Here is a 25,720-nt window from a genome sequence, read left to right on the forward strand (position 1 = left end):
TGAATATAAATTCTGGTATTACATTTCTATAGAAGTTTGCCTACGGAGACTCGGTATCAGACAATAAAGAGCAGTGTACTGTGCACAACGGGAAGATTACATCACATTTATGGACATCTCGTGTGTGCCGTTGATAAGGGCGTGTAATATCAAGGTGATCGCCCTTATTTGTATTGTTGTCCCTTTGTTTATTTTGAGGACACAATGACCTATAAAAAATTATAGAGCAAATCTTAGAATCTGGTTCTGAGCCTACACAGATTGGTCCAATGAAAGTCTCCTACAAGTGTATTAGGTGGATACTCTATTAATACTGTAGCTGAAGTGACATTGTTCAATTCTATTAAAAACTATATTCGCCATTCGCTCTTATCGATGATCAGATTTGCGGACATGGTAAAGGCTCTGCAAAAATGTTGTATAACTCAAAAACCTCTTCGGGCATGGCTCCTTGTACACGACTGACACTTGAGTCCCACTTACATCGAACTTTAAAGAAAATTGTAGTTGGGTTTATCAAAAGGTAAATCATACTCGTTGGTCTCTAGAAGGTGCAGCTACATTCTTGGAGCTGATGATCATTTTAAATGTCCATTGTTTGAGAAATCTAAAAAAAAATATTTGTGTCCTGTCCTTTGGACCGTTCATCTCTATAGGGGAGAAACATGAAGAAACTACACAGATCCTTCTTTCTAGATGCCTCGCTGAGGGAGCCAGCTGGATGATGGCACACTGTTTAAAACTAAATGCCGAAAAATCAGAAATTGTATTATTCGAAGGTGCCTAACAGATTTGGGACTCTTCATGGTGGCCGATGTCCTTGGCATCTCACCTAATCCAAAAAGTGGAAAAATATCTTAGTGTGTCCTTGTTGATGAGTCTTCATCTTTGCAGGAGCAACTGCAGCAAATGCTATAGCTTTCTCATACTACATAGGAAAGCGTTCTACTGGATTCCAGTAGACTGGCGCAGGATAATAATCCAAGCCCTTGTGGTCTGTAGATTGGACTACAGAAACACCCTATATTTGGGGATGGCTGACTATATTTTTACCAGCCTGCAGGTGGTGCAAAATTTGACCTCGAAACTCATCTGCAATAAAGGTAACTACAGTGCTCCTTCATCCTGCTTAAAACCCCTACACTGCCTACCCATCCGAAAGAGCCAAACATTCAAACTTCTTTGCCACGCTCACATGGCTCTACATGACTCAGGTCCTGCGATCCTTCGATCTAATATGGAGTTCTACACACTATCTGGAAGTCTGAGATCTGCTAATCTTTCCTTAGCCAAATCCATAAGTACTAAGAAAGTCAGAGCAGGAGGCTGATCCTTCATCCATCTTGCTGCAGCACACTGGAATCTGCTACCCTAGGCCTCTGCTTCACAAATGACTCCCTCAGTTTCAGAAAGAAGCTTAAAACTTGGCTCTTTCCAGATTAGTTCTTATTTCTTTTTTTCCCTCCTCCTAGTAAATTAGTAAAACATAGGTATGCCAGTCATAGTGCCGTGATATCCCTTTGGGGATGAGTGTTTGCACTATCAATCATTCAATCAATCATAGCATTTGTAAAACGCACTACATACCTGTGAGGGTCTCAAGGCGCTGGAGGGGGAGGGGTATCTAATATATAGATACTTATGAATAAAAATACATGTGTTATCAGAGGTTTGGTGGCATTGATTTTATTGTATTCAGAAGAGCCAACAACGCAGCAATGGGGACATTTTTAAAGGGATGCACTTATATGAATGTAAATTGTTGTACCAATTTGTAATTGAAGGTTTTAATTAAAAGTTTTTATTCTATTACGTATTTGCGTCTAACATCATTGGGTCAATAAACTGAACTAAGTAAATAATATATCATAACATGAGCTTAGTTTATTTGATTCTAAATGGAGGTTTAATTCTTAGTAGTCTTGGGAAAAAAGAAAAGACATTTGCTTCCATGCCATAATTCTACCTTTGGTTCACATTTCTGAATACTCAGGAGCTCACAAAGAAGTGTATGCACATGTAACCTTTTTTATTTTCTCCAACTGTAGCATATTTTCCTTTCGGGAAATTCCTCGCCCTGACTCCACCAAACATGGGAATTGTCCTTCCTCATTCAAACCCAATATATATTCTTCAAACCCGCCTTTCACCAAAGTGCATTTGCAGCACGGGGAAACTGCTAGTACCCACAGATTTACATGTGTGTGGTCATTCATCTATTTTTGCAGGTTGTCCCACCCACTGAGGCCTAAAGTCCCACACTTAATGCCCGAATTGCAAAGAAAAAGGCTTGAATTCCTCTTTACTAGTGAGATTTTCAAATTCAGAAGTATAGTTTACAAGTATAAAATGCCACCAATTCTGCATAAACGAATAAAGATTTGCGTGTTTATTTTGCACTGGATTGAGAACTTCTTTATGAATCAGTCCCTGGCTGATCGTTCTTTTTAATGTAGCTTGCTAAGTAATTGTTACTTATTACTGTGGTAGCTAATTTAAAAATACGAATTACTTTAAAAGAATCCTCTTTTTGCAGTACTGTGTAGAGTTTACTAGGGCCAACACTTCCACAAGGCAGAACCTTCAAAGCGCTGACTAATGGCAGCATCGAATTATTACAAAGACTCGACAGTTTTCCATTTTGTCAATGTATGAAAACTCTTTACCACACAAAATAATATTTCACCTGAAGCTCTGAAATTCCTTCCACGGTTCTTGCTGATGGTTCAGATAATGAATTGAAGGAAAAATAGCAACTGTAGATGTCTGTGACCACTAAAGAGGAGAGAATGAAATTGATCCTGGAAAAATGGCTGATCGATACAGAGGAAAACTGAGCAGTTATGCACACGCAATAAGAAATAAAGATTTCCGAAACTCTTTATCCCATCCCTCAAAAAGTCCTTTTCTTGTAGTGGCAATGTTAAGCATTTCTGTTCCATCGTCTTTCATTAGTAAGCAAGCGCCTCCGTGCAGTCGCAGCTGTCCACTTCATTTTGTTTATTTCCTTTCAGCCGTGTACGAGCTGTCATGTGAAGCCTACAAACATCTTGGTAAAACGTCTGACATCTATTGGATTGATCCAGATGGCAGCGGACCACTGGGGCCACTAAAGGTTTATTGCAACATGACAGGTACTGCATAGATCAACTAAAATATATTTTCACTTTACAAACGTTTGCAGGATAGAAATTTCTGAAAATGTGCACTTGAAAAAGTTGCTCGAGAGGTTAAGGCAATTTAGGTTTTTTTCTTATTTAAATTGTGATATTTTATTTTGTAAATGTATAATGTATACAATTGTCTCGGTGTTTTCGAATGGCTCCTTAATCACGATTAAAAAGAATGTTATGTATTGAAAACTTTAAGATTAGAAGTAAGATTGTAAAATGGTTGCTAGAGCTATATTGGAAAGAAGGTTGTCTTTTTTTCCTAATGGAAACAATATAAATGAACATAAATGTTAAAATAATATTGAAGTGATAAAAGCGTTTTCACAATGTCATGGACTGTGCATCAAAATGATAGGGGGATGTTCTTCGGGTATTGCACACACAGCAGGCAGATGCCACTAACCTCCTGGGTACGAGTTATGGTTTCACCTTGCGTTTTGGGATGCAGGCTGCGATGACGGAGGACAAGGTCATCAATCTGGCTGCTCCAGCTAACCACAGAGCTCGGCTGCTTCCAGGGATCAGATAAGAGAGATTTCGGTTCTAGATGTTTGAATGAAGCCATTGAGAGAGTATGAAGCACTCACTCAGAGGCCACTATCAGCCGTACCCACTATCATTATATCATTACCTCCTCGTCCATCTTCAGCATCCCAGGCATACAATATGGATGTTGTCTGTTTCCATAGACTTGCAATACCTACCACAATAAACACATTTTTCATTCCAATATTCATATCAATTGAATGTATTCTGGAATACCGGGTACAAGAATATCGCGACACACTAATATAATCGACAAAATATCAAGGGACAAACAATCAAAAGGCAACTTCCAATCGGTGCACCTTCAAGATTTTTATATATATATATATATATATATATATATATATATATATATATATATATATATATATACATACATATATTACCTACTGGCGGTCGCCAGTAGGTATATATAGTTAGGATTTTTTCTCTATGGGTTTTTTGAAAATTCTATGTCTAATAACTTTGGCGTTTGTGGACGGAATTGGCTGAAATTTTCAGGAAAATGGCACATTTTGTTTCTGAGCAGCCCCTGAAAATTTTGGGGGGGTTCGTCAAGGGGGGGCCGAGAAAAAAGGGGGGTCCCAAAACGCGTTTTCCCATGTTAATTTCCATAGGGCGGTTGGCCTCACTTTTAGCCCGAACGGCTGAATGGATTTGCACGAAACTTGGCAAAATTGTAGGGACTGGTAGCCCGATGTGCCTTTTGTAGGTCTCAATATATGTGCTGCAGTGGATTTTGAGAAATTAACGTTTAAAAAAAGATATATATCTGTAACAGCGGACTGGGCAGCGGCCCAGGACGCGGACTTTTCGCGCAACGGAGCTTTGTGAAGCGAAGCTGATTGGTTCTCCGGCGTCTGTCAACATTCCAAACAGTCCGTAGCGGCCGCCATCTTGTCTCTCGGTAGGATCGAGAGACAAGAGGAGGTCAAAACAAAGGGGGAAATAACTATAAGGGGGCATAGTAGATCCTCGCTGACCCCCTAGGTTTGATGTGGAGGTTTTAAAAGGGCCCCGCGGGGCAAAAAAAAATAATAATAATAATAATCGAACGGCTGAATGGATTTGCACGAAACTTGGCAAAATATTAGGGACTGGTAGCCCGATGTGCCTTTGCTAGGTCTCAATATATGTGCTCCAGTGGATTTTGAGAAATTAACGTTCAAAAAAAGATATATATCTGTAACAGCGCTCCGCTTCGCGTAACGGAGGTTTGCGAAGCTGATTGGTCATTCTGTCACTGGGCTATAGTTGGGCTACATCTGGCTGATATTTGGGCTACATTTGTTTTTTTGTGTGTCTGGCGGCCATCTTTGGGCTACATTGGGCTACATTGGGCTTCATTGGGCTACATTCGGCTAATTAGCAAATAGCTCATCGCAAACTAGGAATGGTAAAGAATCGCTATTTATTCCTTAAAGTTCGCTATTTAGGAAATGCAAAAAACTTTGATGATACATATGGCGGTTCATCTCTAACAAGATAAGAAGCATAGGGATACATTTGTGATGACTGGCGCATCACCAGGGATGTGTTAGTCATTCTGTGCCGCTGTTCCGTCACCTATGGTGTGCTGCATTTACAATGCGGCGCATCATGGGGCAAAAACAGCACAGATGCGTGATGTATCTGTGCCGTAAAGGTGGCGCATTGCTGGAGTTGTATCGCAAGTGTGATGAAGCTCCAGCAAGGGTCGGGGGTGCCCCTGTCGCAGGGTTTCTGTTCTCACACAGAACTGTGGACAGAGGATTGGAACCTCGGCGAATTAGGGTGTCCCAAAACTCACGTTAGTAATCAAAAACTCCTTAGCAAGCTAGGTACAGTGTCACATTGGATATAACAAACTCTCAATGTTTAGACAATCCAGAATATGAACTTATAGTACCTCAGGATACGTGGAACTCATGAACAGTCGGTCGTTATAGATTTCTTAGAAACCAGAACATGGAGTTAAGAAGAACAGATGTGTATTTGAAATGTTTATTTACTAATGCCGTCTTCTCAGGCGTAGTACCTTAGATAATAAAAGTACACATATTATCAGTAGCAAAATTACCAGCATAGTTACTAGTACATAAAAAGCGAATGGTGACAGTATGTTAACATGCTGTAAATGAATAAGAGTTAGCAACACTTATAAGCAGCCGCGGGCCGTGGAGGGAGTTACGGTGGGGCAGGGAGGCGGGGAGGGGGAGGGGCAAGGTAGAGAGGGCTCCACCCTGCTTCTCCCCCTCCCCGCCTCCCTGCCCCATCGTAACTCCCTCCACGGCCCGCGGCTGCTTATATCTCACCCTCCCTAATACACATATTATATTATTTGCTAAGAAGGTCTCTTTGTGTTGGTTTAGGGCGTGCCCATACTTTAGTGTCTTAGATTTGAAGGAATCACATCAGCATACACCAGCTCTCTCTTCATGTGAACCGCATCAACTGTTGTGTATGTGTGTTCGGCAAAGCAATATAAAACCCGCCTCATGCCCAGAATTGGCAGAAGTTGCACTTATGTTATGAGTATGAAGTCGTGGAGATCAGACCTCATAACAATTCTGTATCGTGTTGTTCTTGAAACTTTAGCACTCGCTGTACAGATATAGTTTAACAAGTAAAGCAGATAGTAGACCAATAACATATTATTCTCATGTAAACCACGATGAACTACTAGGTGGAAAGCTAAAGCAACAACTAAGTGTCTTGTGCAGAAGTTGCAAAAAAGGAAAAATGGCGTTTAAACCGGTAATGAGCCCATGCTAACTTAACACGGTGTAAAGATATCCAGGACCTAGATGACACCTCCCCATGATCCGGAAACGAACTGAATAAGATAATAGAAGTGCCATCTCATGAGAGCAGATTGCAAGTTTATATGTGGACGGTCCGCAAGGTAAAGCATTAAAAACTAGGAAAATTTAATGCTAAAGAAAAATAAAACAGCCAAGTACTTTATCGAGTCTTAAGCCAATAGGCAAGGTAAATAATAAAAACTTGACAAATAAGTCAATGAATTGTCAATGAAATGCTAGTACTCAGCATATCAAACATGAAAAAGGTCTATGACATAACTGTGTATGCAAAATAAGCTGCAACAGCCTCCAATAGGAAGTCACCGTCTTCATCCGAAAACAGTTCAGCCATCCAATTTAAAAGCGGAAAAGAACATACGTGCTCTCCCAGCACCGGATCCTCTATCACCATCAGAGGACAGCTCGGTGGGTTTTCAAGAAAGTTCTGTTCCAAGAAAGACTGTGCTGCCGCCAGTAAATTCCAGGGACCAAGTAGTCCATGCATCAATGCCACAGCCATAATCCTTTCGCCAGGACAAACCAACTCGTGAGTAATGATAGGAGTCATCAGCTGATTAAAGTCGACGTCAGGAGAAACCGGTCCGCAGAGACACAAATCAATGGCCCAATCGAAATCACAGGTCAGGCAGTGAAATACAGGCTGGACACAGGTGAAGTAGGAGAATCGAAAAGATAATCCATATGCCGTGCTTAATATCGCCAACGGCATTGTGCCATAATATTCTAGCATGCGATTGCGGAACAGTGTCAGCAGCTGCAGGGTGTGAGGTTGCATAGGAGGGACATCCATATTTAAAAATGTAAAAAAGCACAAGAGCGTCCGCTGGTAATGCAAGTAAAAATGCCAATCCACGAACCAGAGTGGAGAAAATGGAATGAAAGGAAGCAGGGATGACTCCAAAGATTTTCTCAAATGAAGTCACGAGACCACTGGTAACAACTTTAAAAAAGTGCGCCAGGGACTTTGTGGAGGATGCGTTAAAGATAGTCGGAAACATGTTGCTGAAATTGAAAGGCAAATCTTAATTGAAAAGGGTGTGCACCTCTGTACGGGTGTTCGCTATGTGAAGTACGAAAGTTTCACGGGCCGAACTCAAGGCCACCTCTCTCTGAGACAAAAGAGCTCTTATTCTTGCCATGCCGTTGAAACGTGTCCCAAGGTTGGTATTTGTTTCTATTTTAGCGAGGTCAAAAAGAGATCCCATTAGTGGCCTACTGATTTTACTCGATTCCTTTTCTTTTTTTTTACACGATTTTTCGTTATCTGCAAAGACTAAACAGAGTATTGCGACTCTGTGTTTGTTTGTAAATAGAGAATGAACCAAAGAGAACTAATTCTAAAACAGTAAATACTTGGATAACAATCAATCAAATGGAGAGAGAAGCAGGCACGACGGATTACAACGGGGGCAAAGGCCTGCGTTAACTACCTTTCACTATCTGCAAAGAGAGAGTACTCGTAATAGAAATGAGGGGGGGGCACCATTCAAAGCAGATCAGTGTGCATAAACACGAAAATGTTTTCACTTACCACGTACTTGACATTCGACAGCTTATGATATTTGCTATTAAAAAACCATTGAAATTCACTGAAAAAACCATAGGTTATAGACCATATATAGTTAGGAATTAGCATTTACAAAACCTTGAAAATTCACTGAAAAAACCATAGGTTATAGACCATATATAGTTAGGAATTAGCATTTAAAAAACCTTATTTTACTCACACAAAACCATTGAAATTCCATATATAGTTAGTTGCACTAACTATATATTGCGCACCCGCAATCCACTGCTGATGATGTCACATATTACATCATTCATGACATGGTCAGTGACATCACTGATGACATCACTGATGACATCTCAAATGACATCACTGATGACATCACTGATGACATCTCATTTGACATCAATGACCACATCACTGATGATATCATTCATGTGACAATACAATGCATCTCCTCACATTTTAATATAACCTCTGTTTCACCCAGTGTTAAAAACAGAGTATAATTTTTGAAACCATTGACACACCAATACTAGTTACTACATACGTACTCACTGATTCCTACGTCTACACACACATTCACTCATTCACCCATACAATCATTCATACATAGAATCACTCATGTTTAGAACACTATCATATGCACTCATACACCTATACAGACACTCACACTCTGCCACTCATCCATGGAGTTACTCACACACCTAGTCAGTCCTGTAAAGAATCAATCACACTTCCATTTTCTACTCTATACAGTTAAACATAGAGCACCTTACGTTTTCAACCATATACTAACACATACTTACTCTCTTATACAATCATTGATACAAGTACACATTGATCTGTAGAGAGTCACACACCTCCCAGCCAGCCACACACACACTCAGTCTCCCATGCAAATACTTGGGCAATCAATCAATAACCCATATAGTTACTCATATAGCTACTGATCAACACATGCAGCAGTTTACAGAACAACAGACATAATGATGCACAAATTAAGACAGTTTAGTCACTAACCCATGCACTCAGTGAGACACATTTAATCACTCACTCATACATTCAGTCATGCACCTACTAAATCCTTCGTCCAGACACTTATACATCCACTCATTCTTCAATATGTAAGACATATTTTAACTTTACAGAAACATAGTCACTGGATGTTGTCATCAGTGATGTCATCAGTGATGTCATTTGAGATGTCATCAGTGATGTCATCAGTGATGTCACTGACCATGTCATGAATGATGTAATATGTGACATCATCAGCAGTGGATTGCGGGTGCGCAATATATAGTTAGTGCAACTAACTATATATGGAATTTCAATGGTTTTGTGTGAGTAAAATAAGGTTTTTTAAATGCTAATTCCTAACTATATATGGTCTATAACCTATGGTTTTTTCAGTGAATATATATATATATATATATATATATATATATATATATATATATTAAATCACCTCCTGGAAATCCATATAGACAGAAACCAGAGTCGAAGCCCCAATGTTGTGCAGAAGGGTTTATTAGGCACAAGAAAATAACCCCATATATATATATATTGCACAAATCTCCTTGAAGGAAGAATAAGTCGTCACTCACGAAGTTTATCCCAATCTTCTTTTTATTTCTTTGTAATCACTCCAGCATAGCAAAATTAACCAACGCGTTTCGCAACTGAACGTCGCTTGTTCACGTGAACTTAGTATGGCCTTCCTGAACCAGTCCACCAGTCCACATTAAAAGGGAAGATGATTTTTTTTTTAACAGTATGAAAGAACGGAGCCGTAGAGTTTACCACTTCATAGTGTAGTGTCAAAGGTCCTGGAAAGAGTGGGATGTCTGTCTTACCAAGATTTTTATCACAGAGGTAACCCTTGGTTTATTTGAGAAATGAGTTTCGCTCACTAGTTAAGATGACACCACAATGGCTGGCTTATCACTGCAAGGTTCTATCATTGGAGAAGATGTATCTCCAGTTCATATGGTTGATAACAATACACAGAGTCATCAATAGAAAGATCCTATTTGGACTCCAGTTTTATGTTACTAGCCAACACATTTGACACCTAAGCTATTCAAGCCAATCTTAGAGACCTCCAAGCCTTAGAGGAATGGAAGCAGCAAGGAAATGACTGTATTCCTATTTTATCAATGATGGTACAACATATGAGATTCTGGTTGAACAACTTCTTTCATTGTTTGAGTGCAGCTGCATTGGGTTGCTTTGTTGCTATATGCCCCCATATCAGGACTTACTCATGTTGAGCGGACAGTTCTCAAAAGTTCCTTTTGATGCCTTTACCCTTTTATGGTTTAGCATGATTTGGCACTCAGTTTGGGGAGATAATCAAAAGTTCTGTAGAGGATTGTAAACTGATGACTCCTTTACGGCCTCCAGGTGGACCTATGTCGAACAGAGGCCAGAAGAGTGTATGCTCCTCCATCATTTCCTAGTGCCCACAATCAAGCCTTTTACTGAGTGTGTAATGGCTGTGGTCCCCTACATCTGACAAGTCCTGGTCTCTGCTCTCCACAGTCACATCTTGTCCATCCTCAAAGGCATGATTATCTTTTCTTTCAACCAGAAGACCAAAGTCCTCTGGGAGGTCAGATTCAATGTTTTTTGTATTTTGACATTCTTCATTAAGAGACACATGAGTTTTTCAAATATTCAATAAGGGATACAGAATTCAGTTCAGTGACTTTTTTTTACAGATCATCAAGAAACACAATCTCCTTGATGCCCAGTGCCACACCGTGTGTTCCTAGCGGGAATACAGAATTTTTTGGCAAAATCACTACTGTTCCCAAACGTGAAAGTCATCAGAGAATCCATGTTGCTATTTTTTCTAGTTCAGAAACAGTCGGTGGCATTCATGCCTTTTCTGGAATTGAAGAGAGTCAATGCATTCATACCTCACGCACCTTTGAAGATGGTAGCTCTGCAGTCCATGTTTCAATGAATAGTTCCATGGAATTTCCTGACTTTGTGGACATCAGGGACGCATATTTGTACACTGTAATGCATCACAAATGTTCCCTCATTTCTGCATTTTGGGATTGCGCTAACAGCTCTAAGTATTATCTTTTGGACTGGCATCAGCCCCAGAGGTCTTCACAAAAGTTTTGAGCCCATTGATGGGTATTCCAGATTTCTTGGTATTCCAAACTTGAATGATTAGCTAGCTTGCAAATCATGTTTTTCTAAGGCAAACAAAAAACTATGGGGCATATTAGCAAGAAGCTCGTTAAAATTATCGCCGTTTTAGCTGCAGGAAACTGCCACTAAAACGGCGATAATGGGCTAGCTAATATGCATTATAGAATTCCAATAGAAGCTCAGGTTAGATGTCCTGCACATCTAACCTGAGCTTCTATTGGAATTCTATAATGCATATTAGCTAGCCCATTATCGCCGTTTTAGTGGCAGTTTCCTGCAGCTAAAACGGCGATAATTTTAACGAGCTTCCTGCATATCTAACCTTGGCTTCTATTGGAATTCTATAACGCATATTAGCAAGCCCATTATCGCCGTTTTAGTGGCAGTTTCCTGACGCTAAAACGGCGATCATTTTAACGAGCTTCTTACTAATATGCCCCTATGGGTGGAATGCTTGAATTAATCTAAGCTCCTTGTAAATACTCGGGTTGCATTCCAGTTCAGCCCAGTTCCTAAAACTTCAAGAAAAATGGTCTCATTAAATTTTGGTTGCGTATATTTAATATACTTGCAAAAATCCTATTTGCCACCTTCGAATTTAACCTTATCTCCTAATCACATGTGTTTTTTTTATTTTTGTATAGGCTTGCTCACTCTCTGGTCCAAGTTCTTTTTAACAAGATACAACAAAGCCATTCTACAAAAATTCACTGGTCATGAGAACATGACTTATTACAGATGTCACAGCAGTTTCTCTTGGTGCCAATTAGTTTTCTGCTTATGGAGTATTTTTCAGAGGGCAGGAGAATTTAGACTTGCACCTAGACCACCTACACCCAGCAGCACCATCCACACTGGAGCCGAGGCTCTCCTTTGGCCTGTCACAAAAGGAGGGAAGCCCAGGCTTTTTGCCCCAGGCGCTGCATTTATTGACGGCCCTGAATTACTGTACAGCATCTATTTCATTGATAAAAAAATACACACTTGCCCTGTTCCTTTTGAGGCAGCTAATGGGGCGACACAATTAGATGGTTCCAAGAACTGTGTTTTTCATTCCCCACTGTCTTACTCCCTTAATTATGAGCTACAACTCGGGTGGGAAATCGATAAGGGCCTGCAAACGTTTTGACACCTGGCCCCACAAAAGCTTCGGACATGGCTGCCTGTCCATTAATAACACATTAAAGAAATTGAGGGGTATATTATCAAGCCTGTGCGATAAAATTAACGCCACTTTATCGGCCGAAAACGGCCGATAAAGCGGCGATAATGGGCTTGATAATATGCTCTATGGAATTCCAATCGAAGCCATGTTAGATGTCTTCACATCTAACATGGGCTTCGATTGGAATTCCATAGAGCATATTATCAAGCCCATTTTCGCCACTTTATCGGCCGTTTTCGGCCGATAAAGCGGCGTTAATTTTTATCGCACAGGCTTGATAATATGCCCCTGAGTTTACAATCTAACAGTATGTCCAAGTAAGTACCCTCTAATGGAGCCTTCTTCCTGTCCCACAGCAAAATCTCAGGAAGGGGTAATAGAGCATCCAAAAATTAATTTACAAGTAATATAAGACTTGTCCGTCCCTGCCCCCAAACACTGCAGGGGGTAAACAGTCACAATGTGTCACAATGTGCCTGCAGGAGATCTGAAAATAACGAAAGTCAAACAAGATAACCTATCAAACCAAGGTCACCTGTTTCTGCAAGGAAAATATAAGCTTGGCATGTTGTGAGGTGTGGGTCTTTTTTCTAGGGCACCTTCAAGGACAGTCCTGTGATTTTAGAAATAAAAAATGATAATACTTTTTCGAGTAAGCAGTGTGTAAAGAAGGCGGCTGAGGGGCTGAACTACCACTTGCTTTGCCTTCCCAAATACTGATTCCCTATAAAAACAAAGTTTAATAGGACATTAATCCTGAGATGGGGATGTACCTTGCATGGTAATTGGGTATGCTGTCCGCCTATTACCAGTCCATTATAGCCAATGGCACTTGTAATAGGGGGGTGGAATATCAGTCACGTTTGTGATGTAGTACCCCATCCACCAAACTCTAAATCAGATCCTACGACACATTGTGAGATGCTCAGTCACGCTTTCTGCTCCTGCCCCTGGAAGTGCCTGGATGGGCACAGTCGTTGCCTTGGAGATGTGATGTTATAGTTCATTGCATACACACCTTAAAATACAACCTGCAAAACTGATCTCAGAACAAACAGTTATTTCCCCATGGCAATGTATATTATCCATGTATATCTCACGTGACTGGGAGTTCTTAAACTGCTTAACAGTGAACTAGATTTAGGAGAAAATGCTTTATTTGTGTCTGGGTCTGTCCTCGATGTTGACTGTAATCTCAAAAGCTGTTCTAGTCAATTAAACGTTAGCCGATATTTTTTAGTGAAATTAATCCTTGAATATCTCAATTCGTTAAATGCCTTTTGCATGAATCTGTCTACATCTCATATCCCAGGACAATCTATTATCAATTTGTTAATCGCGTTTAATTCTGCATGACTCGTTTTGTCCATCTGAGCAAAGGTAAGCTACCTACAATCAAACCTGTGACTGTGAGTTCCCTTATGTGGGTATGCAACAGATAAATAGGCTCACTGAGCAATCGTGTTTAAAGCAATTTGGGTTAAACGCGCTATTTTTATACTTCACACCACTAAAAAATCGTCTCCCTGCTTTTTTTTTTTAATTAAGCATTTTAATTATCCAGTTGAATGGTGCTCATTTGAACCAGTGCTGCAAATTGAAGGTGGATTTGTGACCCGACATCTGTAGGCCCCTGTGATCTTTGTAGCAAATGACAATTACACTCTGAACTATCTTTCAAAAAATTGTTGCACGAATTTCAGACGGTGATGAGACAGTGATACAAAAGATTATGTACTAAACTGTTTCCCAATAAAGTAAGTATTCTTCAAATAGGCACACTTTCTAAAGCCTAAATGCTTCCCTGTTCCGGATGAGAGGAAGGACCCCCAGAGAATAACTTGATCGGTGTTTGGATTGATTGAGATTAGAGTTCCCCGACTTTTCTCCGGAATTCTGTGATCATTTCTGACCTTGTTATATGATTTAGCAAGGTGCGATTTAGCATTGGCGAACGGGTTGTGTGATTCGATTTTAAGTCATAAAATAGTTGCAAGAACATCTTTGTAAACAGTGAACAATGACAAGGTAAATGCCAATGCATGGGCAGAAATGTTTGTGTCTTTTCATGGCACTCTATGCAAAATAATGTTTGTTGTGTTTTTGTTCCCGTTTTATTCTATTTTCATGTACTTTATGGTGCATTGATGACTTCCAAGAAATCCCTTCTTCGAGCCCTCCTCCCTTTTCCTCTGTTCGCTCTTTTTACCTCCACATCGTTTCCATGGGTACGGTGGTACTCTGGTGAATTGTCCCTTGCAGGAGCACAAAGTTTTGTGATGCGGGCCTGGATTATTTTAGTCTGCAGAACTGCCTTCACCTGATTTCTTCACACGGTCACCTACCCAGTGCACTATACACTCCCTGTTTGCACACCCTGTGCCCTGTTACTTTAGAAGCCCACTTCCCGGTGCCACAATCACCCCTGCTTTTGCCCACCACTAATAAACTCTCTTTCTCACCATTTGCTATTCTACTCACTACGAGAAACGGTTTACTCACATATGGGTCCCCACAGTAGAGTAGAAAACAAACCAAGAGAATTGCATCAGCTAACCTGGGATAGCATAAGTATGTCTGTAACAATCAATCATATCATTTGTAAAGCGCACTACTTACCCATGAGGGTCTCAAGGCGCTAGGGGGTGGTGAATGCCTCTACTGCTTGAAAAGCCCGGTCTTGAGGAGTCTTCTGAAGGTCAGCAGGTCTTGGGTCTGCCGTAGGTGGATGGGGAGGGTGTTCCAGGTCTTGGCGGCGAGGTGGGAAAACGATCTGCCACCAGAGGTCGCTTTCGGATGCGGGGGACTCTGGCGTGGGCGAGGTCGGCGGAGCGGAGCTGGTGGGTGGGGGTGTAGAAGCTGAGACGTCTGTTGAGGTACGTTGGTCTGGTGTTGTGGAGTGCCTTGGGTGCGTGGGTGAGGAGCTTGAAGGTTATCCTCTTGTTGACGGGGAGCCAGTGCAGGTCTTTCAGGTGGGGTGTGATGTGGCTGCGGCGAGGGATGATGAGGTTCAGGCGTGCAGAGGTGTTCTGGATGCGTTGGAGCCGTCTCAGGAGTTTGGCTGATAGTCCGTAGTCCAGCCTGCTGCTGACGAGGGCCTAAGTGACCGGTCTTCTCGTTTCTCAGAGGATCCACTTGTAGATCCTGCGGAGCATGTGGAGGGTATTGAATCAGGAGGAGGAGACTGCGTTGACCTGTTTAGTCATGGAGAGGGTGGAGTCGAGGATGACTCCTAGGTTGAGTGTGTGGTCGGTGGGTGTTGGAGCTGTTCCCAGTGCGGTCGGGCACCAGGAGTCGTCCCAAGCCGAAGGGGTGGATCAAAGGATGAGGACCTCCGTCTTGTCCGAGTTTAGCTTCAGTCGGCTGTTCCTCATCCATTCAGCGACGGCTTTCATTCCTTTGTGGAGGTTGGTTTTGGCGGTGTGGGGGTCCTTGGTGAGGGAGAGGATCAGCTGGGTGTCATCGGCGTAGATGATGTTGAGATAGTGCCGACGGGCGACATGGGCGAGCAGTGCCATGTAGATGTTAAACCGCGTTGGGCAGAAGGGTGAGCCCTGGGGTACGCCGCAGATGATCTCGATGGCTTTGGAGTGAAAGGGGGTAGGCGGACGCTCTGTGTTCTGCCAGAGAGGAAGGAGGTGGTCCAGTCTTGGGCCTTCTCTTGGATCCTGGTGTCGTGGAGGCGTGCTCGTAGTGTGTGGTGGCAGACCGTGTCGAAGGCGGCTGACAGGGCCAGGAGGATGAGGGCAGCTGTTTCTCCTCGTTGTCCAGCAGGGTCCTGATGTCATCGGTGGCGGCGCTGAGGGCAGTCTCGTGCTGTGGTTGCTGTGGAATCCAGACTGGGAAGGGTCCAGGATGTTGTTCTCCTCGAGGTAGCGGGTCAGTTGTTTGTTGACCGTCTTTTCGATGACCTTTGCTGGGAACGGGAGTAGGGAGACGGGACGGAAGTTCTTGAGGACCTTGGGGTCCACCTTGGGTTTGAGTAAGGCATTGATCTTGGCATGCTTCCATCTCTCCGGGAATGTTGCTTTCTCGAAGGAGATGTTGATGACTTTCCGGAGATGGGGTGTGATGGCTGTGCTGGCTTTGTTGAAGATGTGGTGTGGCATGGGTCTGACGGGAACGGGAGTGGATGGTGTTCATGATCTTGATGGTGTTGTCGTCGTTGATGTTGGTCCAGGAGCGCAGGCAGTTGGTGCGGATGGTGGTCATGGGGGACGAGGTCTCAGTGGTTGTCGGGGTGGTTGTGTCGTTGGAGCTGTCATGAATGTCTGCGATCTTGCGGTGGAAGAAGGTGGCCGGCCAGTCGCACAGGTCTTGCGAAGGTGGGACGTCGTTGGTGTTGGAGCTGGTGTTGGAGAGTTCCTTCACGATGTTGAAGAGCTCTTTGCTGTTGTGCACGTTGTTGTCTAGGCCGTCTTTGAAGAAGGCCCTTTTGGTGGATCTGATGAGGTGATGGTGTCTGCGGGTGGCGTTCTTGTGGGCTGCGTAGCTGTCCGGTGTTCGTTCACAGAGCCAGATCTTCTCCGGCTTTCGGCAGGTTTCCTTGGAGGCCCGGAGGTCTTCAGTGAACCAGCTGGCTTTCTTACTGGTGTGACTGTTGGAGGGTTTCTTGAACGGGGCTAGAGTGTTGGCGCAATTGTCAATCCACTGTCTGAGGTTGCGGCCAGCTGTGTCGGGATGGGTGGGGTCCGTGGTTGGGCTCCGGGCGAGGGTAGTGGTTAGCTGGTCTTCGTTGACTTTGCTCCAGCAGCTGCGAGGCACCTGTTGGGTGCGTTGGTGCCTGGTGGGTTTCTGGAAGGTGAAGTGGATGCAGTGATGGTCGGTCCAGTGGAGTTCGGTGGTGTGGTTGAAGGAGTGGGGGCTCGCGGTGAAGATGGGGTCAAGCGTTTGGCCAGCGGAGTGGGTGGGTGTTGTGATGAGTTGTCTGAGTCCGAGGTTGGCGAGGTTGTCGATCAGGGTGGTGGAGTTGGTGTTGTTGCTTTTCTCAAGGTGGAAGTTCAGGTCTCTGATGAGGATGTAGTCCATGGAGGCGATAGTGTGTGTGCTGACAAGGTCGGCAATGGAGTTGCTGAACTGTGGTCAGGGTCCGGGGGGTCTGTTGACAAGGGTTCCTCTGAGGGTGGTGTTGGGGTCGGTGAGGATCTGGAAGTGCAGCTGTTCGGTGGTGCTGAGGGTGTTGTTGGTGTTGGTCGAGACTCTGAGCGTGTTCCTGTGGATGATGGCGATTCCTCCTCCTACTCCATTGGTGCGGTCCCTGCGGGTGATCTTGTAGTCTTCCGGGATGGCTATGGTGACGTTGGGTGCCGAGGAGGGGTTCAACCAGATCTCCGTCAGGAAGGCGATGTCTGGGGAGGTTGAGTCAAGTAGGTCCCAGAGTTCAACTGTGTATTTGCGGGCAGTGCAGGTGTTGAGAAGGATACATCTGAGGTAGTTGGGTTATTTCCTGGTCGGTGGGTTGTCGGGTTGGATGCTGGTGAAGCTGCAGTTCTGGCAGGAGAAGGGTCCTTGCGTGCGCTTCAGGGTGGCCAGGCAGCAGGAGCGTGAACGTCCGACGTTAAGTGCGTGGAGGGTGCTGGCATTGTAGTGGTGTCGGGTGCCGTGGCGGTCGCGGGGGCCAGGGGTTCTGGTGCTGGGAGCGGTCCAGGCACGGACAAGCGCAGACGGGCTTGCCTTAGGCACGTCAGCGGCACGCCTGCTGCCTGCGTCCACTGCACGGTCACACATCGGTCGCCATAAGAAGGGGAGGTGGGAGGAAGAGGCAGCTGTGAGGAGGGGATAAATGGGCAAGTGGGGGGCTAGGCAGCAGGGGACGCAGCAGCGGGAAGAACCGGGGGCGAGGGAACAGAAGGAAAAAAGAGGTCACAAGGGCACAGAGTACAAGGCAAACAGAAGGCAAAAGGGGGCACAAGGGCACAGGATACAGTGGGGAGGTGGGGAAAGACGAGGCAATTACAGTAAGCAAAAGCAAGCAGAGCTAAGGCAAAACTGTACAGTGCAGGGGGGAGGGGCCGCAGGGTACGCAGCGGCGGGAAAAACGGGGACAAGGACAGCGCCGGGCCAAGGGTCACAGAGTACGGGGGAGAAGAGGCAAATGGACACAAAAATCAACATAGGGGGAGAGAAATGGACCGGTTCAACAAAAACAGAAGCAATACAGTTAACAACAACAGAAGCAATATAGTGCAGAATAAACCAACGTACGGCCTGCCACTGGCCACCAGTGATCCAGCTCAGGTGGTAGTCTGCGGGTGGAGGAGGGCCTCGATCTCGCGGCACTGGCAGTGGCAGCAGCAGCGAGCGGGGGATCACAGGCACAACAGGCGGTGCTGTTGCGGCGTGGGGAGCGACCTGCCTGAAGCAGTTTCAAGGGTCGCTCTAACATGCTGTATTTTGAATGTATAGAAGGTGTTTGACCTGTAAATCTTAAGGTGGTCTTCAACTTAAGTTGTGACCTTTGCCCCCCACTGCTAAACAGTGCTAAAGTGCTTGTGCTCACTCTCTAAAACATGGTAAAATTGTCTTACACCTGGTCGGCATATTTAATTTACTTATAAGTCTCTTGTAGAGTGGTATACGGTACCGTATAAGCCGGGCCTGTATATCAATGCTATTAGTGGGCCTGCAGCACTTATTGTTTCACCCATCTAAATAGGCCCTTGATACATGTTTCAGGCATATAACCCCTTTGCCATTCCCTAAACTCCCCTTTTATTGCATATAAGTCACACCACTAAGGTAGGTCCTAGGTAACTCATAGGGCAGACTGCATTGTTGTAAAGGTTGAAAATGCACCTTTAAATTTTACTTGTCCTGGTACTGAACAATTCTTAAATGTATTTTTCACTACTGTGAGGCCTACCTCTCCTATATGCTAAAATTAGGTTGTCCTATTACATTTTATAAGTGCTAATGTTTGATTTACAACAGGTACATATTTTATGTTTGGTGTCTGAGCAATTGTAATAAAAAATCTGTTTAATGGTTTAAATCCGATTTTAAGTTACAACTTCAAAAATGGCACTTTTAGAAAGTTGGTATTTTCCAGCCCTAGCTATTTGGTGCCTGCAGCCTGCCCTAGCTCACTTGACAGGGTTTAGTTGGAAGTTGGACTTTGCTTAGTCCTCCCAGATAGCCACACAATAGAATGATTAAGTGTGCCTTGATGGGCCATTAACTGGCAGGGTGGGGTGGCAGAGCTGGGCTCAGCCCCGCATACTATTGAATATGCTGTGCCTTCACAGAGAGACTTGTCACCCTGCATTGTTCATGCAGCCAGCTTGGAGCCAGAAACGGGAATCTTCTAGAAACTTCTCCTACTTCAGAGAGGGCACCAGGTATACAATTAGGACCCTCAGTTCACTTTCTTGACCTGCAGTAGGACTCTCATAGAGCTACCTGCTGCTATGGCCTGCTGTGTGCTCCACAAAACTGCTTTGCTGCACCTGTAAGGACTGCTATGCTTCCTGGAAATTGCCTTGAACCCTTGGTGGCCTGCCCTGCTTTTTGCACCCTGTTTAATCACATAAACCCAGGTCTACCAGAGTGATTCCAAGGTCTGGGTGGCTGGCCTCCTGATCAGAGTCTCAGGTAAAGAAAAAGCACAACCATCTTGAACCCACACCTGGACCCAGCCTGAGCAAGTGTTACCCCCCAAGTGTTGCCCCACAATGGTGGTGTTGGTGCTATAGGTGCAGAGACAACCAAAACCAACATTTGGAGGAATTCTTGGCTTAAAACTGCTCTGAGAAGTTAGAGGAGACCATGACCAACCTGTTTGTCTATCCACCCAAGGTGCTATGCCGGACAGCTTGACTTCACAGTAACGTTCTTCTCTGCAGCAGCAAATCATGTTCAGCGGTCCTTCATCAAAGGGGTGTATGGCCTCCTGGATCTCTGATCGGCTATATCCCCCAGCTTTGTCTTGCTGGAGATTTTTGACTTAAAAAAAGAAGACTCAGTCTGAATGTAGAAATGCTCCCTGTGACTTTGTATAGCTGCTCCCTGACAATGATGCCCCCTCCTCAAATAACACCTGCAGCCTTGTCCCACTGAACTTTACTTTCTCAGAACATTTTCTTCAAAATGTCTTCAAGTCCGATGGTAAGCGCTCACCGGGCCTAATCCACTTCTTGTATCCCCCTCCCCCCCGCACTCCATTGCGGTCGGGTATATTTTCCAACTTTGCCCCAGTCTCCTGTGACAAGATATCAGTGTTAATTTCTTAAAATGTCTTCAATTTTTCTAAATTGGTGTGAGATTTTTGTTGTATTGTGTTTTCACTTTATTATTGTTTGTGTGTTGCATAAATACTGTACACATTGCCTCTAATTAGAGCCTGACTGTTTTTGTACTATGCTACCGGAGGGTTAAGCGCAGGATAATTTAGTTACTTTTGAGGTTCATCTTGCCGGAGATTGTGGTGGTGCTTGACCAGAGGTCAACCCCATTCAACCAACAACCCAATTTTTCTCAGAAGGTTTTTTGTTTTTTGTTCAGCATACTGCTGCATACTCTGTGACAAATATAGCTTCTCAGACAGACCGGCGACTGATGGGTAAATGGGCTCTAAAGAAGAGTCAGAGGCACTTATGTTCCCTGGGAGGCGCATTTCCAGGGACACTCAGCAACTCTGCGAGGCCCAACATATTAGATTTCAAGTGTGAATGATCACCCAGAACAATTAGGAACAACAAGATTAAGTTCATGTTGGGCATATACATACTTAGAAATATCTCACACTGTGTCTAAATGTGTGTTTTGAATATATGTTCATGTGCCATGTATATATTGGGTTGTGATATGTATATATATTTCTTTGTGTTCACTTCACGTTATCAGATTTAAATGGCCTTCTACAGTGTCTATCTGTGTGTTCATATACTTGCTTTAAAAAAAATCTTTGTGTTTGAATACACGACTTACATGAATCCACTATAAAATGAAATTAAGAAGCACAAGAGTTTATATGTGTCTTTTGGGTTTGGGCAAAATTAAGATACTTATATTTTCATTAAATGTTAGTCTCATCCTAAAGAAGGGATACAAAAATTGCGAAAAAAGAAATTCACGCTCTTTTGAAGCAATTAGGTGGCAGAACTACTGTTCCTTAAATGTATAAATCCCCAGGTTCTGCGCGTTACTGGGTCACCCCATTATCCTATAACAACATATTGCTTGAGCACACACAATGCTGTCCGATATCTAAACACCTATGAGGCAAAAACGAGACACCATATGAAACACAAAAGATTGAAATAAAGGCATACAGGCACTGACATAAAGAATGAAAGATCATTGATGATTCTGCACATTCTCTCCACTGTGGAACACACTGTTATTGTACTGGAGACATATAGACCCTCTTAGAAACACCCTGGAGATCCTTAACCCTTCATGGTATCCCACAGCCCTCGGTGCCTCCAAACACTCTTTCCAGTGGCATGGCAAGAGGAGTGGGAGGGGCGATCTGTCCAGGGCGGCACGAGTTTTGGGGCGGCGGCCTTCTCCCCCTCTTACCTGTGGCTGTCATGGGGAGGCATATGCAGGGATCAGCAGCACCCCCTTACTCTTACTTGTGCCTGTCGTGGGGCAGCAGACACAGGGACCGCCACGGGAGGCCCAAGGTCTAGTTACGTCACTGAGTCATCCACAGACATTTCAAGAGTTTTACCAACATTGTAGCTTTTCAATGCAACACCCTGATCCTCTGTTAAAAAAATATAGGCACTTGTATGTCTGCAAAGGCACTCAGAACTTTGGGGACACCTGGATTCAACAAAAGACAAAAATGTCTTCCAGGAAATATACAGATATTATGTTATGTTATAGGGAATTTGTTGAGCGCACGTACACCAAAATGTCTCTTGGCACTAGGATGAAGCCCACCCCTATAATAGTGTCTAGGAATAGGCCTGAGTAAAGAGCAAAGTTTTCTGTTTTTTTCAGAAGCTCATATAGTCCATCGTATGACTCATCTCAATTGGCAAGGAGTTCCAGAATTCGGGGTCCAGCATCGAAAAACTTGAGCCACCCATTCCTTTACGCTTAAATCTTGGAATTGTCAACAGATTTATTTGGGCTGCTCTGAGGTTCCATTTGGGAAGTTACGGGTGAATCTTCATGGAGATAAATTTGGGACCCTTGTGGTGAATTGCTTTGAAGATCATACAGCCTTTCTTAAAGAATGACCTGCTGGGCCAGGGGCAGCCAATGAAGCTGCTTCATCAGTGGCTTTAAATGGTAGTTTCTCTGTTGTTGGAAAATAACTCTGGCAGCTTGGTTCTGTATCAGCTGGAGCTTATAGATTTTGTTGGCGGGGATGCTTAAATAGATAGCATTAGTATAGTCTAACCTAGACAGAAACATAGCCATCATAATAACTATGCTTGCCTTCCTAGTGAAAAATCTCCTAATCTTTTTGAAGTTCCTCAACTGAAAAAAGCACGATGAAGTGACCAAGATAATCTGGGATTGCATCGATAAATTAGCGTCGATTTGAACGCCCAAACTTTTTACAGAATTCTTAGGGATAGGAGGGGTTCCCTATGTATCTGGCCAGTGTGCTGGAGTCCAATGATGTAGTCTATTGTTGGAAATGACTATCTCTGTTTTATCAGAGTTTAATTTGAGATGATTGTTATTCATCCAGTCTTTGTTGAATATCATGGTGTTTTGAAAGAATTCCTTGGATTCCTCTGTCTCGTCAATTGGAAAAATCTATTGCATATCATCTGCATAATTATATGTCCTAACCTTCCTATTGTTGGAGGGAATGGATAAGGAGGCAGATATAGAGGTTGAACAAGTGAGGGGACAGAGACAAGCCCTGTGGTACCCCAGAAAGTATTTCATCCATTCTACGGCTTTTCCTCTCAGACCTGCCGCCGCCATTCTATCCGTTAATATCCCATGGTCCACGATATCGAATGCCGCCGACAGGTTGAGTAGGACCAGCGCCTGTGTGCTCCCACTGTCTGATCCCTCCTTCAGGTCGTCAACTACGCTTAGGATAACGGATTCAGTAAAGTGAGATTGGTGGAAGCCTGCTTGATTGGAGTCCAGGAATTTAGGGGCATATTATCAAGAAAGGGCGTTACATTATCGCCGCTTTTATCGGCAGGAAACTGCCGATAAAGCGGCGATAATGGGCTTGATAATATGCTCTATGAATTCCAATCGAAGCCCATGTTAGATGTGAAGACATCTAACATTGGCTTCGATTGGAATTCATAGAGCATATTATCAAGCCCATTATCGCCGCTTTATAAGCGGCGATAATGTAACAGCCTTACTTGATAATATGCCCCATAGTTTCTTCAATGAAGACACAGAGAAGTTTGGCTACATGTACCTCCAGAATTTTTGCTGGATACGGTAGAAGCAAAATAAGTCTGTAGTTATTCAATTGTCGGGCATCCACACCAGCTTTCTTTTGAAGCGGGATTCGGATTGCATCTTTGAAAGCATGCAGAACCACACCTTGCTCAAGTGACACAGCGAGCAGTGAAAGGGTGGTATCTGGGAAGCTGGTGAAGATTTCTTTTTGTATTGCAGGGGGCATGGGTCTTTAGGTGAGCCGGACTTTTCTTTATTTGATAATTCTGTGAGTCAATCTAAATTTATGTTTTGGAAGTTGGATAATGTAACTGGATTGGTATGTTGCCCAGTCCTGTAAACTCCAGATAATTAAATCTTGAATTATCTTGATTTTGTTCACAAAAAAAACCTTTCAAGTAATCGAATAGAGCCTGAGATGGAGTGATGACAGGTGTTATACGGTCGGGTTTGATAATTCTTTAACCATATTAAAGATATCTTTAGTTTTGTTTTCCGAACTAAGGACTTTGTTAGTAAAGAATGATTTTTTTGCCTCTAAGATGGCTGTTTTATAGTCTCTCAGAGCTTTTACATATTTTTCTCTTGTTTCTGGTGTATAGGTTCCCCCCCATTTCCATTCAGCCAGACAGGTTTTTGACTTTGCTAGTTTCAGCTCTGCAGAGAACCATTTCGATGCCTCATGCCGCCTCACAGAACTGGCTTTACTTTGTAAGGGCGCATGTGTCTCACTTGCTTTTAATTGCCAGTTAGTAATAGCTGCCTCCAATTTATCCACATTGGCTGTTTTTGGCTGTAAAGTAGATGCCAAGGAATTATGTAAATCTGTCACCTTAATACAATTCCAGTTCCTTGTTAGTAATTTAGGACCGACCGAGGGTTTAGGTAGTGATAGACCACTTAGGCTGAAATGTATTAAATGGTCGTCTAACCTGACACATGGTTTAATTATTAAACTCTGGACAGAGAGGTTGGTGGTAAATAACTGGTCAAATGTGTGACCTTTAATATGTGTCGGCCCACGTATATGTCCTTTTAAGTTCCGATTTTTTAGTAAGTCTGTAAGTTCTTTCGAACCCTTACTCCCCTCTTCCTCATTTGTCCAGTAGTTCAGGTCTCCGACTACCAAAATGTTTGCATAGTCTATGATTGAAGGTGCAAGGTAATCTGCTAGTTCTTTAGTGAATTCCCCCATCATGATAGGCGGCCTATAGATCAGAACACACACCAGAGTGGACGCGGGAGAGTCCAATTTAAGAGTTAGACTATCCACCAATGCCATTTCTATGGTAGCAATGGCAGTGAAGGAGAGGTGCTTTTTGATCACCGCTGCTCCCCAACCTCCTCTTTTTCCAGAAGACCTGTTGGTCTGTAAGAGATAAAAGTTGCCAGGTAATGCTGCTAGCATATCTGGGGTGGATTCCATAGTCAACCAAGTTTCTGTGAGTAATAAAATATCTGGGGCTACGGTGTCTAAGAGATTGAAAATTTCGAATTGGTGTTTAACCATAGAACGTGTATTTAGATGTGTCACAGTTAGCTCCTTAGGTGCTGAGGTCTGTGTTATAGGGGTGGCAATTTCATACTTGTTTAAGGTGATTTAAGGTGCAAGAACAGTGGTTACCTTTGCTGATGCAGAATTAAAGAGGCCATGACTTAATAATTTGTTTTTGAATAGAGTCAATCTTCATAGTACTTGCCTGTGATGCCAACACTCGCAATTCATGTGAAGAATAGGTTAAAATTTGCACATAGTGGCTGGCCCAGGGCCCCGCCCGGCCTTGGACGGACGCAGACAGGCGTGCCTTTTGTGCGCCTTCGGCGTACCCGTGGCACATCAGCCCAGCCGTCATGCTTATATCCCTTAGTTACTTCTAACTCCACCCTCTCCCTCCCCAATTGGTTTGGCTCTGTACAATCCCCTCCCTTACAACTCAGGAAGGCAGAAGGAGCAGCAATATCGGTGCGATTTACTCTGTAGCAGCAATGCAGTCTTCAAATTCAATTAGTTCAGCTCCCC

The 25,720-nt window shown here is 43.5% G+C and overlaps 1 protein-coding gene across 2 annotated transcripts in view; it reads left to right on the forward strand.

Moving 5' to 3' along the window:
* Positions 1-25,720, forward strand: part of CNTNAP2 (contactin associated protein 2) — a 2,169,461-nt gene that overhangs the window by 1,466,954 nt on the left and 676,787 nt on the right. For both annotated transcript variants that reach the window (XM_078663547.1, XM_078663548.1), the window contains one exon: positions 3,015-3,134. In XM_078663547.1, the coding sequence (XP_078519673.1) occupies positions 3,015-3,134 (120 nt within the window). The remainder of the gene's footprint in view (positions 1-3,014; positions 3,135-25,720) is intronic.

This window comes from Lissotriton helveticus, chromosome 10 (assembly GCF_964261635.1).
Source record: "Lissotriton helveticus chromosome 10, aLisHel1.1, whole genome shotgun sequence".
Classification (NCBI taxonomy): Eukaryota; Metazoa; Chordata; class Amphibia; order Caudata; family Salamandridae; genus Lissotriton; species Lissotriton helveticus.